The sequence below is a fragment of the Lycium barbarum genome, chromosome 9 (assembly GCF_019175385.1).
Source record: "Lycium barbarum isolate Lr01 chromosome 9, ASM1917538v2, whole genome shotgun sequence".
Lineage (NCBI taxonomy): Eukaryota > Viridiplantae > Streptophyta > Magnoliopsida > Solanales > Solanaceae > Lycium > Lycium barbarum.
In genome coordinates, this window is record NC_083345.1 from 124,739,535 (window position 1) to 124,757,671 (window position 18,137).

At 34.4% G+C, this 18,137-nt stretch overlaps 2 protein-coding genes and 2 non-coding genes across 6 annotated transcripts; 3 read left to right on the forward strand and 1 right to left on the reverse strand.

Annotated features, from left to right (window-relative positions):
* The first annotated feature begins 265 nt into the window (after positions 1-265).
* Positions 266-4,467, forward strand: LOC132609882 (protein IQ-DOMAIN 22-like). 3 transcript variants are annotated; one of them, XM_060324076.1, is made up of 4 exons: positions 266-837; positions 2,780-2,980; positions 3,119-3,196; positions 3,983-4,283. In XM_060324076.1, the coding sequence occupies exons 1-4, from the start codon at positions 514-516 to the stop codon at positions 4,136-4,138; spliced, it is 759 nt and encodes a 252-aa protein (XP_060180059.1). In that variant the 5' UTR covers positions 266-513; the 3' UTR covers positions 4,139-4,283. The 3 variants fall into 3 exon arrangements, with proteins under 3 accessions (XP_060180059.1, XP_060180058.1, XP_060180057.1); XM_060324074.1 differs by having other exon boundaries at positions 281-837; positions 3,781-4,467; XM_060324075.1 differs by lacking the exon at positions 3,119-3,196 and having other exon boundaries at positions 3,781-4,467.
* Positions 4,468-7,078: 2,611 nt separating this feature from the next.
* TRNAV-AAC (transfer RNA valine (anticodon AAC)) lies at positions 7,079-7,152 on the forward strand. Its single transcript has one exon. It is a non-coding gene; the product is annotated as a tRNA-Val (tRNA).
* Positions 7,153-8,111: 959 nt separating this feature from the next.
* TRNAV-AAC (transfer RNA valine (anticodon AAC)) lies at positions 8,112-8,185 on the forward strand. The gene has a single exon. It is a non-coding gene; the product is annotated as a tRNA-Val (tRNA).
* A 4,986-nt stretch (positions 8,186-13,171) lies between these two features.
* Positions 13,172-17,126, reverse strand: LOC132609883 (probable pinoresinol-lariciresinol reductase 3). The gene is made up of 2 exons (XM_060324077.1): positions 16,985-17,126; positions 13,172-14,679 (listed from the first exon to the last, which is right to left on the reverse strand). The coding sequence occupies exon 2, from the start codon at positions 14,629-14,631 to the stop codon at positions 13,702-13,704; it is 930 nt and encodes a 309-aa protein (XP_060180060.1). The 5' UTR covers positions 14,632-14,679; positions 16,985-17,126; the 3' UTR covers positions 13,172-13,701.
* Between the last annotated feature and the right edge of the window lie 1,011 nt (positions 17,127-18,137).

Sequence of the window (18,137 nt, forward strand, 5' to 3'; positions counted from 1 at the left end):
AGCCAAGCCCCAATACGATACCAAACATGTGTGGGTCATTTGCACTTTTTCCCCTCATAACAAATATTTTTTCTACAAGCATAAGTTTATATTTTCGCATCATAATATTTCACAAGTGACGTCTCGCACCCGTAGACATAAATTCGATTTGAAAGACAAAAATTAAAGACAGGCCCGTTTGAAGGGAAAAAATTAAATACTAGCCCATTTGAAGTGCAAACCGTGCAATTTCTTCAATGCGTGTGGGAAACCAAAAGAAAAATAAAATAAGAATGGGCAAAATAAAGGTATTGGTGATCCAAAGAAGACGACGTCAATACTAATATATTCTCCCAAATGTCCTACAAGATAGCACATTTTATTTGACTTCTCCAACACTCATACAAATCTTCCTTCCTCTTTCCTTCTTCTTCTCTTCCCCTCCCTTTATTTCTCACTCACTTCTCTTTTCAACCACTTTCTCTACTCAACTTCTTACAAACCAAATGCTCTTTTTTCTAATCACACAACAATATGGGCAAAGCATCAAAATGGTTCAAAGCACTCCTTGGCTTCAAGAAAAATGACTCTTTTTCTTCTTCTTCTTCCACTAAGAAGAAATGGAGTGATGTTAAATCCTACAAAGATAAAGATTTTCAACACCACCACCATGATAACTACCATGACAAATTGCACTACAACGATCACCGTAAAAACGATGCTGGAGTGGACCGCACTAATCGTGCGGTCCACTCCAGCATCACGACCACAAGTAGTGTCCATACAGCTGTCGTGAGGACGTGGAACGGTGAAGAGTGGGCTGCCATAGTGATACAGTCACATTTCCGAGCTTATTTGGTTAGTTATATACCCTCTGTATCTTCGTTTCATTTTATGTGAAGGTATTTGTTGGCACGAAATATATTGAAATTTGAAATTTGGAGACTTTTAGAGTGTGGTTGGTATGAGTTTTCTAGAAAATAAGTCATTTCTTGAAAAGAAAAAAAAAATACGATGTGTCCTCGTCAGTTCATGGTAAAAACAAAAAGCGACGTTAGAGTGAACGCGGTCCACTCCAGCGTCACGACTAGTAGATAAGTTATTTAAAATAAAATGAAAAATTTGTAGTTAAATTGTTTTTAAATATAAAAGATTGATTTTTGTTTCCCGAAATTAGACCAAAAAAGTGCCCCATAAGTCATAAAATGGAAGAGAGAAAGCATTTATACCTTTTAAAAAAATCATTTTCAATTATACGAATAATTCTTGTTGTTAGGAACAGTTTACTCGTAATCTGTAAAGGACGGCAAGACGGTGATCGAAGGTTTTGTTAAAAATGGAAAAAAGATGTCGGACAGTTTATTAGTCGGTCATGAAATGGACAATTAATTAAATAGGTTAATTACTTTTTTTTTACTCTTAATCTAATTGAGAACGGAGTTTAAGAAGTAATATGCTTTCTTTTAATATTTGTAGTCTTAAATAATTATAATATTTGTGTGATTATAAGGCTTTTTTGAAACTTGTAATCTTAAAATATGTCATAATATTTGTATAACTATAAAAGCTTCTCCAAAAATATAACTTAAAAACAATAAAAGGTCCATTCTTGTTTGAACGAACTAATACAAAAATAGTACTACTTAGAACAAAAGTGAAACGAATGAAGTAATATTTCAAGATAGTAAATTTAAGAAAGTTGCTAAATTGCCGCACCAATTTGACCCAAATTTGGCCACACTTATGTAAAAACCACCATAACCTCTATTGTACAATTTTAAATTAAGATAAACTTTGAGAAGAAAAGATAGAAATGATATTAAGTAAGTATAAATTATTAAATCTAACCTAAAAAGTCATACGAATTTACTCCATTTGGACCATTGTGGCCAAAATAGTGTTAAAAAAGACCGTATTGTAAATTTAAAACACACACATATGTTAATGCGACCAGGGTATGTTAATGGTCAATAAAATAGAGTGAAAATTAGACGAACTAAATGCTTTCATTCCTTCTACTTAAGTTTTATACTAATGGAAGGTAAAATGTGTCGGATGAAATAGTCGAGCTGCGTGCAAATTGATATGGTAGATTTAACAATTTTTTTGGGAGTGCATGGGTTGGTGTGGTCGGCAGGGGGTGCGTGGATGGTTACCACATAGTCAAATGTATACATGAAAGAGGATAGTAGACTATTTTGGACCTGTCTGGACCAGAATGTTGTGGTCGGGGGCATAGTTTTCGAGTTTCATTAAATATAGGGAATGAACAAGTGTACTTAAAAATTCGATGAAGTTTGTCTATACGTTCACACTATGAAGATCTTTTTCACTATTAGATTACCTTAATATGTAATTAAGAATCATAATAAGTGAAATTAACAAAATGAAAATTAAAACAAATAATTTTTTATAACATATTAAATTACACAAATCATGTAAAATTCGTTTACGCTTTCAATTTTGAGTTATGTTTTGAACCTTATTTAGAACTGTAAAAATAATTTCTTTTAAAAATGCAAAATAAAGTTGTGTATAACAAACTCAATGTGGTTCAATATTTTTATGAATTTTACGCGTCACGAGGGCTTAATGCATCAGACTGCCTTTAAACTTATTTCCTTTAGGTATGTCTCAAGTCTCAAGTTGTTAATACAAAGCATTGGTCAAACTGTGAGAATTCACCGACTCTAGTTTCTGTATTCGTCTCTCCACCAATGTACCATTTATTTGCCAAAATTAGTGACACTCGATCGTACTACTAGTTTACTAATTTTCCATTTTGTGTGTTAATTTGTAGTCAAGGAGAGCTTTACGTGCATTGAAGGGACTTGTGAAGCTTCAAGCACTAGTAAGAGGTCATATTGTAAGGAAGCAAACTGCGGATATGCTAAGACGTATGCAGGCGTTGATAAGAGCTCAATCAAGAGCTCGAGCTGGACGATTTCATGTTTTTGAATCCCCTTCTTTGAGCGCGAAGTCTGCTCAATTTCTTCATCATGTAAGTAACGTAACATCTTCCTATTTTCTAAAAAATCGCTCGTGAATGAATATGCTTAACCATTTTGTTTCATTTCATATGATGGTGTTTGGCTGATCATGTTATTTAAACATGTTCATTTTGAATCTTGATAAATAGGGTCCTGCAACTCCTGAGAAATTCGAGCATATTATTCGTGCAAGGAGCATGAAGAATGATCAAATGTTTATGCTCAAGGTATTTAATTTGCTGGATATTTTATCCTTTAGGAAACACATAATCTAGGGAAAACAATAAAAAATAACCTTTTTTATTATACGAAATTAATTTTTCCCTCTGTTACACTTTAGGGTCATTCATACCCTTGTCGTTAGCAAATTGTCTCGTAACATATTTGCCCTTAGACTTAACGGAGCTCCACCCTAATGTATAACAGATGGTAATTTTGGATGATAGTGAAAAGCAGAGGGTAAATTTGGACTTTTTTCTGGAAGTATTTTGACACGTGAAATCCACTAAATCTGTGCTAAAGGTCCATTAGAGTCAAGGGGAACTACGAGAAGATTTACTGATAACAAGAGTATGAATGATCCTAAAGTATAACAGAGGATACAATTAAGATATTTATATGCTTGCATCAAGGTAGACTGTTTACGTCACACCCCTTGGGGTGCGGCCTTTCCCCTGACCTCACTATCTAACATGAGATCGATGCTTTGTGCACTCGGTTGCCCTTTATATAGTAGAGTGTCGATTTGTACCTTTTCTGCATTAGCTATTTGCATAAACTTATGCCTAACATAAAATGTGTACTTATGCAGAGGAATTCTTCAAACCATATGGGCAAAAGACAAGAATATTTTGCAAGAAATGGCTCAATTGATGATGACAAGATTTTTGACATATACACCATAAAACCATATGCCAATGCCAAACTAAAGAATTTATTTCATTCCTCTGAACTTAGCTTGATTTCGGACCAATTAAGTTTTAGCTATGATGAAACATGTTACTCCTCTACAGATAATAGCCCACAACTTCACTCAACAGCATCATCTAGATGTGCTCGTTCGAGGACAGGACCATTTACGCCGACTAAGAGTACCAGTGGATGCTCGGATAATCATCCGAATTACATGTCTTACACAGAGGCAGCTAAGGCAAAAACGCGATCAATGAGTGCACCAAAACTAAGGCCTCAGTATAATGTGTTAAACTCAACAAAGAGATACTCAAGAAATAACATGCAAACCAGCAAAGGCACTTATCAAGGTTCTGGTAGATTAGACAGGATTGGAATGCCTGTTAGGCGCGTTTCGGATGAATTTAGTCGCGGTTCTTCTCACACATATTAAGATGATTCATATTCAAATTTGTAAGTTTGAATTTCGAATTGTTTCATCTTGCTAACATAGGAGTATATGTATATGTATCTTATTCTGAATGTCTTATGTCCTGAATTTGCTTATTCATCTGTGTTGGAGATATAATTACTGAACTTATGTGAATCACTTTGTGTCTAACTACATGTTATGCTAAAATGTACTAGAAAGCTTTCCTTATGTTAAAGGCGATTCAAGATTTTATACACATAAATTTTCTTTAAGCTACATCCACAGTATATTATAACTACTTTTCAACCTTATTAAGAAGTTCAAATGCTCGTTTTTCTTAACGCGGTGTTACGATTAACTTGCGCACATTTCGGCTAATCCATTGAATACCTGCTACTTCCCACCTGCACGGGTAACAAGTAATTCTAGCCACCACCAGGACATAAACTGATGGAAATAGGTCATCAACCCTTTTTTCTGCCTACGCTAGGAGCAGGGGGAGCCAGCGGCGCAAAAGGGTTCATCCGAGCCCTTTTTCACTAGAAAATTACATTGTATATACAAGATCAAAGTTATTTCAGGTATATATAACTATATGTTAAAACCTCTAGGCTTCCTCTATGTTTACTCACTACAAGAAAGTATAGAAATCGCAACAAAAATTTTTATATTTGGCAACAACTTAGTTTTATTGTTAACAAATGATTTTTTTGTTGTCAAAGAATTTAATTTTGTTGTCATAGTATTAATTGTTGTTGCAAAAAGTACTTTTGGCAACAAAAAAAAAAAGTTATTGCACGTTGTTGTAATAACAGCCGTTGGGAAAAGTTCATGCAACAAAATATTTTTTTTTTTTTTGCCAAAAGTACTTTTTACAACAATAATCAATCTATGGCAACAAATTTTTTTGTTGACAAATATAGTTTTTCTTGCAGTGACTTTGTCATATTTTGAATCACTTAGTGAAATTGTTGATTTCACGCTATTGGTTAGGAGTAATGGACCACTAAAGCATTAGAAGACTTATAATCTTCTCTTTATTGTCAACTCATTCATGGCTTTTTGATCCATTTTGACAACTAGCGCTTAAGTATGGTTTGAATTTCTAGTATAACATACAAATGGTCAATTCGTGCTTTGAAATTAAGAGTATAAAAAAGCTAAGGCCATTAAAGATTTTTATATACATACTTCCAATTGCATCGCAAGAATATAATATCAATGGAGAAGAACGTATCTTCCCATATTAGATACACTCAATTTCATCTTTCCCAAATGTAGACCCCATGTCCATTTGACTTATAATAATAATAATAATAATAATAATAATAATCGAAATGAAGAAAAATAATGGCTGATCAATAGACAAACATAAATGTAGTAGTTGTAGCAGCTAAAAAGTTGTATTCGAATGTTCTTGACCCTTCTTACAAGCTGTAGTCAAATTTAGGGAAGACCCTCTTTTATCTTTTTCATTTCTTCTTCTTCATTCCCTTTTTTTTTGGGCCCTAGCAACATAGGATGTGTTTGGTAAGAAGAAGAATGCTTTCTTAGAAAATGAAGTGATTTTCTTATTTATTTGTTGATATTTGGTAAGTAAACAGAACATATTGTTCTGTGATCATTTATATGGACGAGGATCCTCTCCATTTTCTCCAATTTTCTACTTAGATGAGAGACACATGTCATTATTAAGAATTAAAAGTTAGGATTTAACTGTCCCAAAGCAAAATCCTAATCATGGTTAGGATGATAATCATTTCCTTTATTTACTCTAAATATTTTGAAATTCCACAATTCTAGCTAAAACATAATCTCATTCATAAATATATTTAAATTTTTCTCACATTTCTTATTTTGTTGCGTGTTCCTTCTTTTTTTTTTTTTTTTTTTAATTACACATATCATCTATAATTTGTCAAATTGTGTTCTAACTCTTTTATAATTGCATTTGTTCCATTGGACATTTAAGACATGACAGTGCTTACGATTGTCTAATTCGACGAACAATCTTATTCTATTCATTTTTATAGCTATTTTGTTGCTAAAAGATTCCATAACTATCAGTTGTAGCAAAAATATAAAAAAAAAATAACATCTTACAAATTTCTTTTAATTTAAAAATACAAATTTTATTTTTTATTTTTAAAAAAATTATCAAATATTGATTCAATTTGGTCTTACTGTTCCCACTGAGCTAATGATGTCTATTTCCCTCATATTTGATAGCAGTGTAAAGAAGAATTAGGGGGGAAGTATAAACTGGTAGTTTAGTACATGTATAAAAATAAAAACAAAACTTGTTAAAAAAAAAAAAAAAGATTCGTAATAAAGTAGGAAAAGTGAGAAAAGCTTAAATATATTTATGGATGAGATAATATTTTAGCTAGAATTGTGGGATTGCCCAAATTTTTTAGAGTAAACAAAGGAAATATTTGTTATTCTAACCATGATTAGGATTTTACTTTGGACAATTAAATCCTAATCTTTAATTTTTAACTATGACATGTGTATCTCATCTGAGTAGAAACTTGGGGAAAATAGAGAGAGTAGAAATGGAGATGAGCCAAGGTACTAGGGGTTCAAGGTAAGGGGTGGAAATTGACAGTGAGGAGGAGACAATCAGTGTAAAATGACACATGAAATTTCTTTTCTCTATATTCAACTGTTTTTCAAAATATTTTGACGAGCCCAAAATTGGCAGGAAAACATTTTACCGAAAAATGATTTCCTCGTATCAACCAAACCTTACAAATAGTGGTATTTTAAGATTACATGACAAATAGGTTTCGTGGTGTAGTTGGTTATCACGTCAGTCTAACACACTGAAGGTCTCCGGTTCGAGTCCGGGCGAAGCCATTTTGTTTTTATCTCTTTTTTTCTTCTTTTTGTTTTGGCAGATAACTGTGAGATGAATTTCATCTTTTGTTTTTTAATGACTTACTTTTGTACCTTTAATGTATTATCAACTCTAACTATCTTTTCTTTTCCTTTATCCTTTTTAATTCAACATGAAACAAAGGAGACTTGATATGAACATAGGGTGTGTTTGATATGACGGAATTTTTTTTCTGGTTTGGTTGCACTAATATTTTGAAAAATGTTTTCATCAAACGAGGGGAAAATGTTTCCTTCAAATTTTGACAAAAATATTTTTCGGACCAATAAAAACACAACAATGTATTCTCAACCCCGCACTATTCACTCACACCCTACCTGCCTACCCCATCTATCCCTACCCCCATACCCCCTCCCACACCAGAAGTTGCACTCCAAATTCAAAAACCTCTCTAGTATTTTGCTTTGAGTATATGCAAATGCTCTTAATCGCAAGTATGATATTGTAACATTCTTTTAAGGGTCGCTTGCACAAATCTCTGGCTCCACTACTCATGGCAGTAAGTTTTGTTAAGGCTAACTTTTAAAAAGTTCTAAAACAACAAAGCGACATGTGAAGCCATTTGATCAAGGGCAAAAATTAAACTTGTCTTCTCCAATTTTGAAGTATTCATATTCTGACTTGTTGATCAGATCCATCCAAATAATAATAATAAAAAAAAGTTCTCTAAAGTTGCTCAATTCACCGCCCACCGGTGGGGAACATGTTGTTTAACATCAAATGCACTATAGTAATATGAAGTGATAATTAACCTGAAATGTTATTTATGAAACTTATTTTCCCTACTACCACTTACTTTTCGAAATATTTTGACGAACCAAACTAGAAAAATGATTTCCTCACGCCAAACACATCCACATGTAATATTTTAAAGTTGTGCTTATAATTTTCTTAATATGAGGAATAATATCAATAACCAGGTTTCGTGGTGTAGTTGGTTATCACGTCAGTCTAACACACTGAAGGTCTCCGGTTCGAGTCCGGGCGAAGCCACTTCCTTTTTTCCTCTTTTTTCTTTTCTATTTTTTGTTTGGCAGATAACTGTGAGCACAAATTCATTATTTGATTTTTTAATGACTTATTTTTGTACCTTTGATGTACTTCCCTCTCTAGCCAGCGATACTGCTTTACGGTGTCCCAACTAATCCAGATTCGTGTCTTATAAAGCCTGTTAAAGAGAAGCATTCTCTATTATGATTGTTTCATTCCCAATGGTCGAATTCGAGATCTTTAGTTTAAGGATAGATGAATCTTACCCATCACACCACAACCATCGGTAGTATGAACATGATAGGGAAGTCAATTTATTAACTTGGATATTGCACATATTACTGGATATAAAATAGATGTCTTTTTACTTGGCACAGTGTATACGAATGGAATTGAATTTAACATGATACGGAAGGTTGATACTTCTTACTATTTGGGTTACTAATTTGACAATTTTTAAACAATTATCTGACATTACCATCAAATGACCTTAATGTATATAAGTATGTAACTCTACTTCATTGATTTTTTATGGGATTTTCCTAATATCCACTGATAATATGTAATGATATTTTTACAGTAATTTAACCTGCTATAAAAAAATTACTTGTCATCATTTTTTAATGTGGCAATTACATTTTGTTCTTGTTATACTATACTGTAGGGAGGTAATTCTGGATACGTGGCAGAAGAAGAAGACTATGGTGGCTGGAAGGAGTCTGCTTATTGAGGAATCAATTAATTGTTTTTCTTCATGTTGTGAAGTAGAGTGGAAATTGCAGACTAAAAGGTTATGTACTTACTGAGATATAAAGGTCAAAAACACATTTGAATTATCACTTTTTCGCGAGTTTTCCATCCAAACTATCAGTTGTTCCATTTTCCTACATGAACTATAACTATCTATGTATTACAACGTAACATGCCTAATTGAATACTTCAAGTAAAATAAAAGAACAACTGATAGTTAGGGTGTGAAACTAAAAAAAAATAATAGTTCAGGTTTGTTTTTATCATTACCTTGTTCTTAATTTATGCAGTTTGTAGTTGAAATGAAACAAGTTGGGTTGGCAAAGAGTGAATAATAGAGATTTTGCTTTAAAGAATCATGATTTCATCTTTTTCATATAGTAATAATTAATTATCATGTAAGATATGTTATTTCGGAATGAAATTTTTTGTTGTAACCAAAGTGTTTACCAAGTGAAAGTTCTGAATTTCCGATGAGCATAGGAAAAAATTGCTCTTGTGCTGGAAAGTGAAATATTAAAGCTCTAATGTTTTTACTTTTAACTAACAATAATTATTCCATCAAGGGCTAGTTTACAATGGATCGAGGATTTGAACTTTACGTGTTCAAGTTCAGGATTCTATCACCACCTATTTACATGTTGTAATGGAAAAAAGTGAGCTTTAAATGAAGCCTAATTTCGTTTGAGGTGTTAAAATGAATTCAAGTCAACTTTTAGGGGCCGTCTATGTATTTGGCCATATACTAATATATGTGAATCCAGTCCTACAAAACAGGATCTACAAAACTTAAGCGGATGGAACTAATCACACTTATTATGCATAGAGTAGACAAACATGATCAAAATGTAAGTATTTAACAAATTGCTATGAGGATTCTAAAGCAAATTTCTAAACTTACTGTTAAAAAGTGATATACAACCAAGATTGAAAATTGAAGCAATTTCAACTACCATAAAGGATAAGACCCTATGCATAAAATTCCCAATACCCATTTTCAACTAAAATATGATGCTAAAATAATACACCATCCAAACAAACAAAAAACCAGAAAAAAACATAGAAAATTCATTTGATTTTTTTCCATAATATCAGAAACAACCTTTTCCATGTCCAATTATCTTCATTTCTACAAATGACCTTTCCATATCCAAAAGACTAATAAATTTCTCACCATTTTCGCCTTCATATCTTATTTCAAAATAACCCCTTCTTGGCTTTTCAGGATTAATCACCACTACCGCACCAACCACCCCTTTTTCTAAAGATAATTCTGTATCCATCCAGTACTACTAAATGCCACATACTATGACCCCCTTGAGACTCTACCTAATTCACATAGACCTGAAAAGTTAGATTGTCAAGAATGGATTCTCAATCAGATGATAAGCTCTACCTGCAAATTCAAGGCCAACAGAACCATATAATGGCAAGACCATGCTGGAAGTATTATCTTTCAAGTTAGATTAACACAACTTGGTGAGGTATGTAGACGGCCATAAATAGTTCCTGATCATTTCCTTCTCCTCTTGCCCTAACAAAAAGAATACTACTCGGAGCTTCCAGTAGATCGATGCTATACTTTAGGCTCCAAGAGTAGTTGTTTCTCAATTCAAACACGTTAAAACGAGGCATCCGTCCCCGGATTGAAGGGCCAACTAGATACAAACGCTCATTGACACATCCAAACCAGTAATTCTTAAGCGTAATATCCATATCCGGCATCAAATAATCAGAGTGCACAATCTCCGTATCCATATCAAAATAGCAAAAAGCTACTAAAACCCGCTAACACCCAAAATTTGAACTCCACAGGTAAAATATACATACAAATAAAGCTATAAACATTATACACTAAATCAACTACTGGTAATTAAGAAGCTCATTCAACACAACGCAGACAAAATGAATAATACAATTTGGTGTTGAACTCATTCACCCTCTACTCAATCAAAATGTAAAGCATGTATACACGCCAAATATGGACCTATGTATCTATCTACAAGCATGTTTATGTGACAGAATGAAGATGAATAAAATTACCACAACCAAAAGGAGAAAATGATCAAAACGATCCTTAATGTATGAGCTTTGGTTCCATTTGGCTCTTAATGTATAAACAATAGTCCTTAGTGTATTCCAAGTGATCAGATTGGGCTTAAGCCATATAAGTAAAGACGATAACAATTTCTGCTGTCAAAATAAACAGAGGCCCTCGACATGTACACTTCACCTGAGTTGATAAACTACAAAACAAAAGTACCTTCTTGTATTATTCAATCCGATTTCAAAACCCACATAAAACATTCCTATCCCTGATACAAGTAAAGACAAAAACACAATTTTGTTGTCAAAATAAATGGAGGCCCTCGACATGTGCACTTCACATGTCTCGAACCGTTCAATCCGATGTCAGAACCCCGCACCCTAACTTGAAAGACCCATGGAAAAACTTTCCATGCAGGGCTAACCCTAGAATGTCTACGATCAGGCTGGGCTAGGTAGGGTGTATGTGGAGAAAGATGCGCTTCACTTTATTTTGACAGCAAAAGTAGCGATTATCTTTACTTATATGACCTACGACCAAACAAATCACTTCTTGAAATATATTACAGAGCATTTTCATAATGTTTATACAATGAGGACCAAATGGAACTATAGTGGAACTAAAACCCATATATTAAGAACTATTTTGATCAATAAAAAAACAGGTATATATACCAAGAAAGGTCTCAAATTTACAGCAAAATAGTACAAAGTGACATTTTAAAGGAAAAAATTGAAAGATAACTTACCAAATCACTGAAATAAGCAGACACCAGAGGCAAATTGGAACCAAAGTTGAGAAATATGTAAGTAGAAAAAAATAGAAAGAAATAAAGTATGAAACTGCTCGAATATATATAGACAGAGTACAGGTAAGTCTAATGACAAAGTTGCCCCAAAATAAACATCAAAATCACTGATCTACCCCTCGTCGTACACCCAACCAAAATTATAAATCAGAATCCTTAATGCTTAAACAAAAACAAAACAGTACTTAATATTTAAGCAGTATTTGTCTTCGAACTAGATACAGAAAAACGTTAAGTGGAAATGTAAACTGAACTTAAAATATTCTGAGCCACAGTACTTAATGTGTTTCCTTAAGAAATTTAATCTCCTCTTCGAGTTAAAAGATTATTTTTCTTCCAGGATAGAACAGAATTACCTTTACTGGGACAGCGGTGCTTCCAGTATACTTTGGATGCAAAGAACAGAAGCAAAACACAGACGACTCAAGTTTTAACCAAAAATTTTCGAGTTAGGAAATGAAGTAGATGTCCTGTAACCCTTAGTACACCTACTCATCGCAATTCAAATCAGTGACCGGTGAATTCCAAAGACCGGGTGCCTAAAGAACCCAAAAAAAAAAAAAAAAAAACTATGCCTCATATGACTAAAATGAATGTCAAAATGAATACAACAACATGCTATAAGAATCACAACAAAAAGAAGCAATGGTTCACAAAATACCAACAAATTTCTGAACTTACCATTAAAAGGTGATATACAAACCAAGATTGAATCAAATGCTCCATACCTCATTGTCTACTAATTTATGATTCTAAAATCATACATCCAGACAAACAAAAATGGCCCCAAAACCAGAAAAAAAACATAGTAGATTAATTTTATTTTTTCAACAATATCATAAACACCCTTTTCTATCTAGTTTCTTCATTGCTAAAATGACCTTACCATATCCAAAAGCCTAAATAGATTTCTCAACATTTTCACCTTTCTCTCTTACTTCCAAACAACCCCTTCTCGGCTTTTCAGGGTTAATCACCACGTTAAATCCAATCACTCCCTTCTTCAACCCCTAGTTCACCATTAAATCTCGAGTCTTGAACGAGTTACATTGCTTATACTGCTCCATAACAAGAGTCTTTTTTCACCCGTCAAGAACATTCTCAAATTTGGTTTTTTGGTTTTGGGTGATCAAGGGCTAGCTTGCTTGCAGCTCAACTATTCACAACATGTTACCTTCCACCAGCACAAATACTAGATAATTCAATCTACAAAACTTAAGCGGATGGAACTAATCACACTAACTATGCATAGAGTAGACAAAGTGACAAACATGATGAAAATGTAAGTATTTAACAAATTGCTATGAGGATTCTAAAGCAAATTTCTAAACTTACTGTCAAAAGGTGATATACAACCAAGATGGAAAATTGAAGCAATTTCAACTACCATAAAGGACTTACCCTTTGCATTAAATGCCCGATACCCATTTTAAACTACAATTTGATGCTAAAATGATACACCATCCAAACAAACAAAAAACCAGAAATAAACAGAGTAAATTCATTTGATTCTTTTTCCATAATATCAGAAACAACCTTTTCCATGTCCAATTTCTTCATTGCTACAAATGGCCTTTCCATATCCAAAACACTAATAAATTTCTCACCATTTTCACCTTCGTTTCTTATGTCAAAGTAACCCCTTCTTGCTTTTTGAGGATTAATTACCACTTCCACACCAGCCACCCCTTTTTTCTAAACAGGATCATAAAAGAGATACTAAATATGCTAAAGGATAATTCTGCATCCATCTAATACTACTAAATGTCACAGACTAACTTGCGACTCTACCTAATTCACATAGATCCTAAAAGTTAGATTGTCCAGAGTGGATTCTCAATCACATGATAAGCTGTACCTGCAAATGCAAGGCCAGCAGAATCAGGTAATGTCAAGACCATGCTGCAACAACTATTACAACAAGGTCTCCAGAAATTCACTTATTGTGGTATATGTTATTTGTGGATATAGCTGCGTCCCTTCCAAACCACCAGAAGACTCAATGCTGAAGAATGTGTGATCTCCTTTAACAAATGCAGAGTATATGAAAACCAACTCCATATTATCAGGATATGGGGTTTCTCTGATTTTCTTCAGGAGTTCATCTTCGGTGATGTAAATCTTCTTTAGCGTCTTCCCAATTTTTCCTTCCCAAATCCCTACCAGCTCATTCATTGAATAGACATTTCCCGGTGGCCTCAGGTATAGCGCTTTGTTCAGAGTACGTGCATCATCCACTGCATTTATGGCAAACGCAGCAACATCATTTTCCTTCACAAAGACACCTTTAGCAGTTCCATCACCAAATATGGTGACTTCATCTCTTGGAGGGGCTTTCAGACCAGGTTGAACAAGTGACGGTAGGAGAACACTCGTAAAGAAGTTGCAACAGACATAGGTGTGAGGAATGCCTTCAGCTTCAATAATACGCCTAATCTCGGATTTTCTTGAGTAGAAGTTGTGGTCCAAATCAGAAACTTGACTTCTGTCAGGATCTGACCCGAACTCTGAAGGGAGGAACCGCTTAATGCAACCAACTCGTTTGATAGCAGAAATCAGAAGCTTTTGTTCGTGTACTTGCTTAGCTGAAACGGCACAAATCACGACATCAACTTGCTTGAGTGCTTCAAGCATGATATCTTCATCTTGCAATGAACCCTTGATAAGTGTAACGCCCGCGCTGGAAAGGGCATGAAGCTTTTGGGATTTATGTGGGTCAGAGAATGCTGAGTCTCTGACAAGTCCAAATGTGGGATGGAAGGAATTGAGACTGGCCTTGGCCAGTTCAGAACCCAGACGGCCTGTTACTCCGATTATCAGTATCTTGCTCTTTTTTGACTCCATTTGCCACCGTCCACCCTCGTCGATGAGCTGAGGGTTGAAGACTCACTCCTACAAAGAACTCAATCACCCTCCACTCAATCAAAATGAAAAGCATGGACACACACTAAACATGGACCTATGTAGATATCTATCTACAAACATTGAACCAGAAAAAATATTACATGCATGTACAATTTCAGCAACAAATTTCCCAAAAGAATAAAATTACCAAAATCAAAAGGAGAAAATGATCAAAATGGTCTGTATGTATGGGCTTTGGTTCCATTTGGTTCTTATTGTATTTCAAAAAGTGATCAATTGGTCCTAAGCCATATAAGTAAAGACGATAACAATGTATGCTGTCAAAACAAACGGAGGCCCTCGACATGTGCACTTCATGTGAGTTTTAAACATCAAAACAAAGGTACCTTATTGTATCATTCAATCCGATTTCAGAACCCCACATGAAAATCCCTTACCCTAACTTGAAAGGCCCATGGGAAAACCTTTCATGCACGTGTAGAGCTTGAAGAAATTTTATGTGCATATTTTCTAGAATTGATATAATATTATCTACTGGAAGCAAGGTTCAAAAGAGTTGAATGGCGCACAATGTTGAGTTATTTAGTAGAGGACTATGGATCAATTCCCACTTAATACTATTTCTTCTCCTTTTTTAAGTGGTGTAACCATGTTTTAGAAATTCTAGATCCATCTCTGCTTCTTTTCACAATTTTTCTTGGACTCACACTCTAGCAACTCTCTTTGTTGCTCTCTCTTATTTCTTACTTGTTCAATCACTTCTTGCTTACATAAGCACGCACTCTTTATTTGAGGATACATACAACTCAAATAGTCACCTCTTTTTATAGATGCTGATTGAAGGATCTAGTGATAGATATTTACTGCTCTCTTCTAGAATACTCCTAACTACCTTTTTCTAAAATCACTCTCATCCTAGAGTTCTCCTCCCAATTCTCTAGAACTCCCCGAAGGGTAGCGGCTGCGGGTTCCCATGTCATTAAAAAAAAAAAAACTCTAGAACTCTTTGAATATTATAGATTCTTCATGAAATATCTTAGTTATTAATTAAGTCGGTGATGAATTCTTAACAGATTATGGAAGGAACGCTAGAATGTCTTGATTGGGCTAGGTAGGCTGTGTATGGAGGAAGATGCCGAAGACCTCACTTTATTTTGACAGCAAATTAAAGTACGGATAGTCTTTACTTATATGACCTTCCAAATTGATCACTTTTTAAAATACATTAACCACTATTTTCCTAATGATTACTCTCTTTGTCCCAATTTATGTGGCACATTTCTAATTTCGAGAGTCAAATTTCTTAATTTTGATCGAGAATTCGGGCATATAATCTTTAGGTTTTTTAAAATAAAATATACATATTTGGATTACGTAAATCTACGCATTGATTCACAATTTTTTGAACCATATGCATAAAAACAATTTTAACCTAATCAACCGACTTTATCGAGAAAGATTACTTTTTTTAGGCCAAAGGATTAATAGCGAGATTTCAAACAATTTATTGGTCTTCCGACTATTGGCTTTCCGTCAAGAGTTAGTTCCGAGACATAGATATTCAATTCAATCTCGGAGACAGTCAAAATAACATTGTTCGTTCTAAATGAAAGGACTGAGATAGGCCGCACATAAGAAGCACTATAAGTCACAATAATTAAACATTTAAATGTTTATTTTCCATAATGTTTATACACTCCACCCCCCACCACCCACCCTCCACCTCTCGAACACATCTCATCTTCACACCCACTCAACCCACCCACCCTGCCCAACACCCACTACCCCCCAACACCCACCCTCCACCTCTCGAACACATCTCATCTTCATGCCCACTCAACCCACCCACCCTGCCCAACACCCCCTACCCCCACTCCGCACCCTCCACCTCTCGAACACATCTCATCTTCACGCCCACTCAACCCACCCACCCTGCCCAGCACCCCCACTCCCCACCACCTTCCACCCCTCCCCCACCACCCACCCTCCACCTCTCGAACACATCTCATCTTCACACCCACCCACCCCAACACCCACCACCCACCCCTCCCCCACCACCCACCCTCCACCTCTCGAACACATCTCATCTTCACACCCACCCCAACACCCCCACTCCCCACCTTCCACCCCTCCCCCACCACCCACCCTCCACCTCTCGAACACATCTCATCTTCACGCCCACTCAACCCACCCACCCTGCCCAACACCCACCCCTATATTAAGGACCAAATGGTATCAAAACCCATACATTAAGAACTATTTTGAACATTTTAACAACAATAACAATACAGAAGTGACAAATTCTTGAAGAAAAAAATGAAGGAAAACTCACCCAACTTCTGAAATCAGCAGAACCCAAGAAACAAATTGGAACTGAAGTTGAGAATTATTGAAAGGCCAAAAATAGGAACTTGCTTGACTTATATGACCCGAAATGAATATCAATATTACTTAACTACCCCTGTCGTGCAGTCACTCCCAATTAATCCCTCGTTTCAATTTATACGAACTCATTTGACTGGGCATGACATTTAAGAAAGAGGAATACTTTTAAAACTTGTGGTTCAAAATAAGCCTTAAAAATTTGTGTGAGCTGTAAATCATTCATAAAGTGAATTTTTTTTCAAATTAGGAAAGAGGTCATTCATTTTGACACGGACTAAAAAAGAAATAGGTTCAAACAAATTGAAACAGAGGGAGTATTAGTTTCGACAAAAGATCAAAATGGTCCTTAATGTATCGCGATTGGGCTATTTTGGTCCTTCGTATATACTACGTAATCGAAATACAGTCAAACTTCTTTATAACAGCATTGTTGGATCTGAATGCACCCATAACAATATTAACATTTAAATAATATTTCGTTGTTATAGGCAAAAAAAAATGCATAAAATCTATTCATTTTTAATTGTCAAATTCTAAGCCTAATTACACTTTTGATAATAAAGGAAATCTTTTAATGATTATCAAATTCTAAGCCTAATTACACTTTTGATAATGAAGGAAATCTTTTAATGATGAAAATATACATATTCATATGACATTCTTTATCTTAAATAGTGTATTAAGGATTAAATATTTGGTCAAAATCTCTACACTTATTATTGATAATCATAAATATTCTATTTTTATAAAGATTGTTAATTATTATACTACCCAAAAAAAAAATGTTATATGGGGTAATTTTACAAAGAGTGGACTGGTATAAAGTTGGTTGTTGCTGTTATAGGTAAAATATTGTATAGAGAAGTAAAATATGACTTAAAAAAATTGATTCCGAAAAAACTTGACTGTTATAGAGAGATGCTTTATATACGGATGATGTTATAGAGAGGTCTGATTGTAGTCTTTAATGTAAGGAAAAATGATTATTGTAGTCTTTCATATATACCACGTAATCGAAATAATCCTTCATATATATACCACATAATCGAAATAATAAAGGTTGACCTTTCTTTTCATTATATTAGATTTGGTTATGGCCG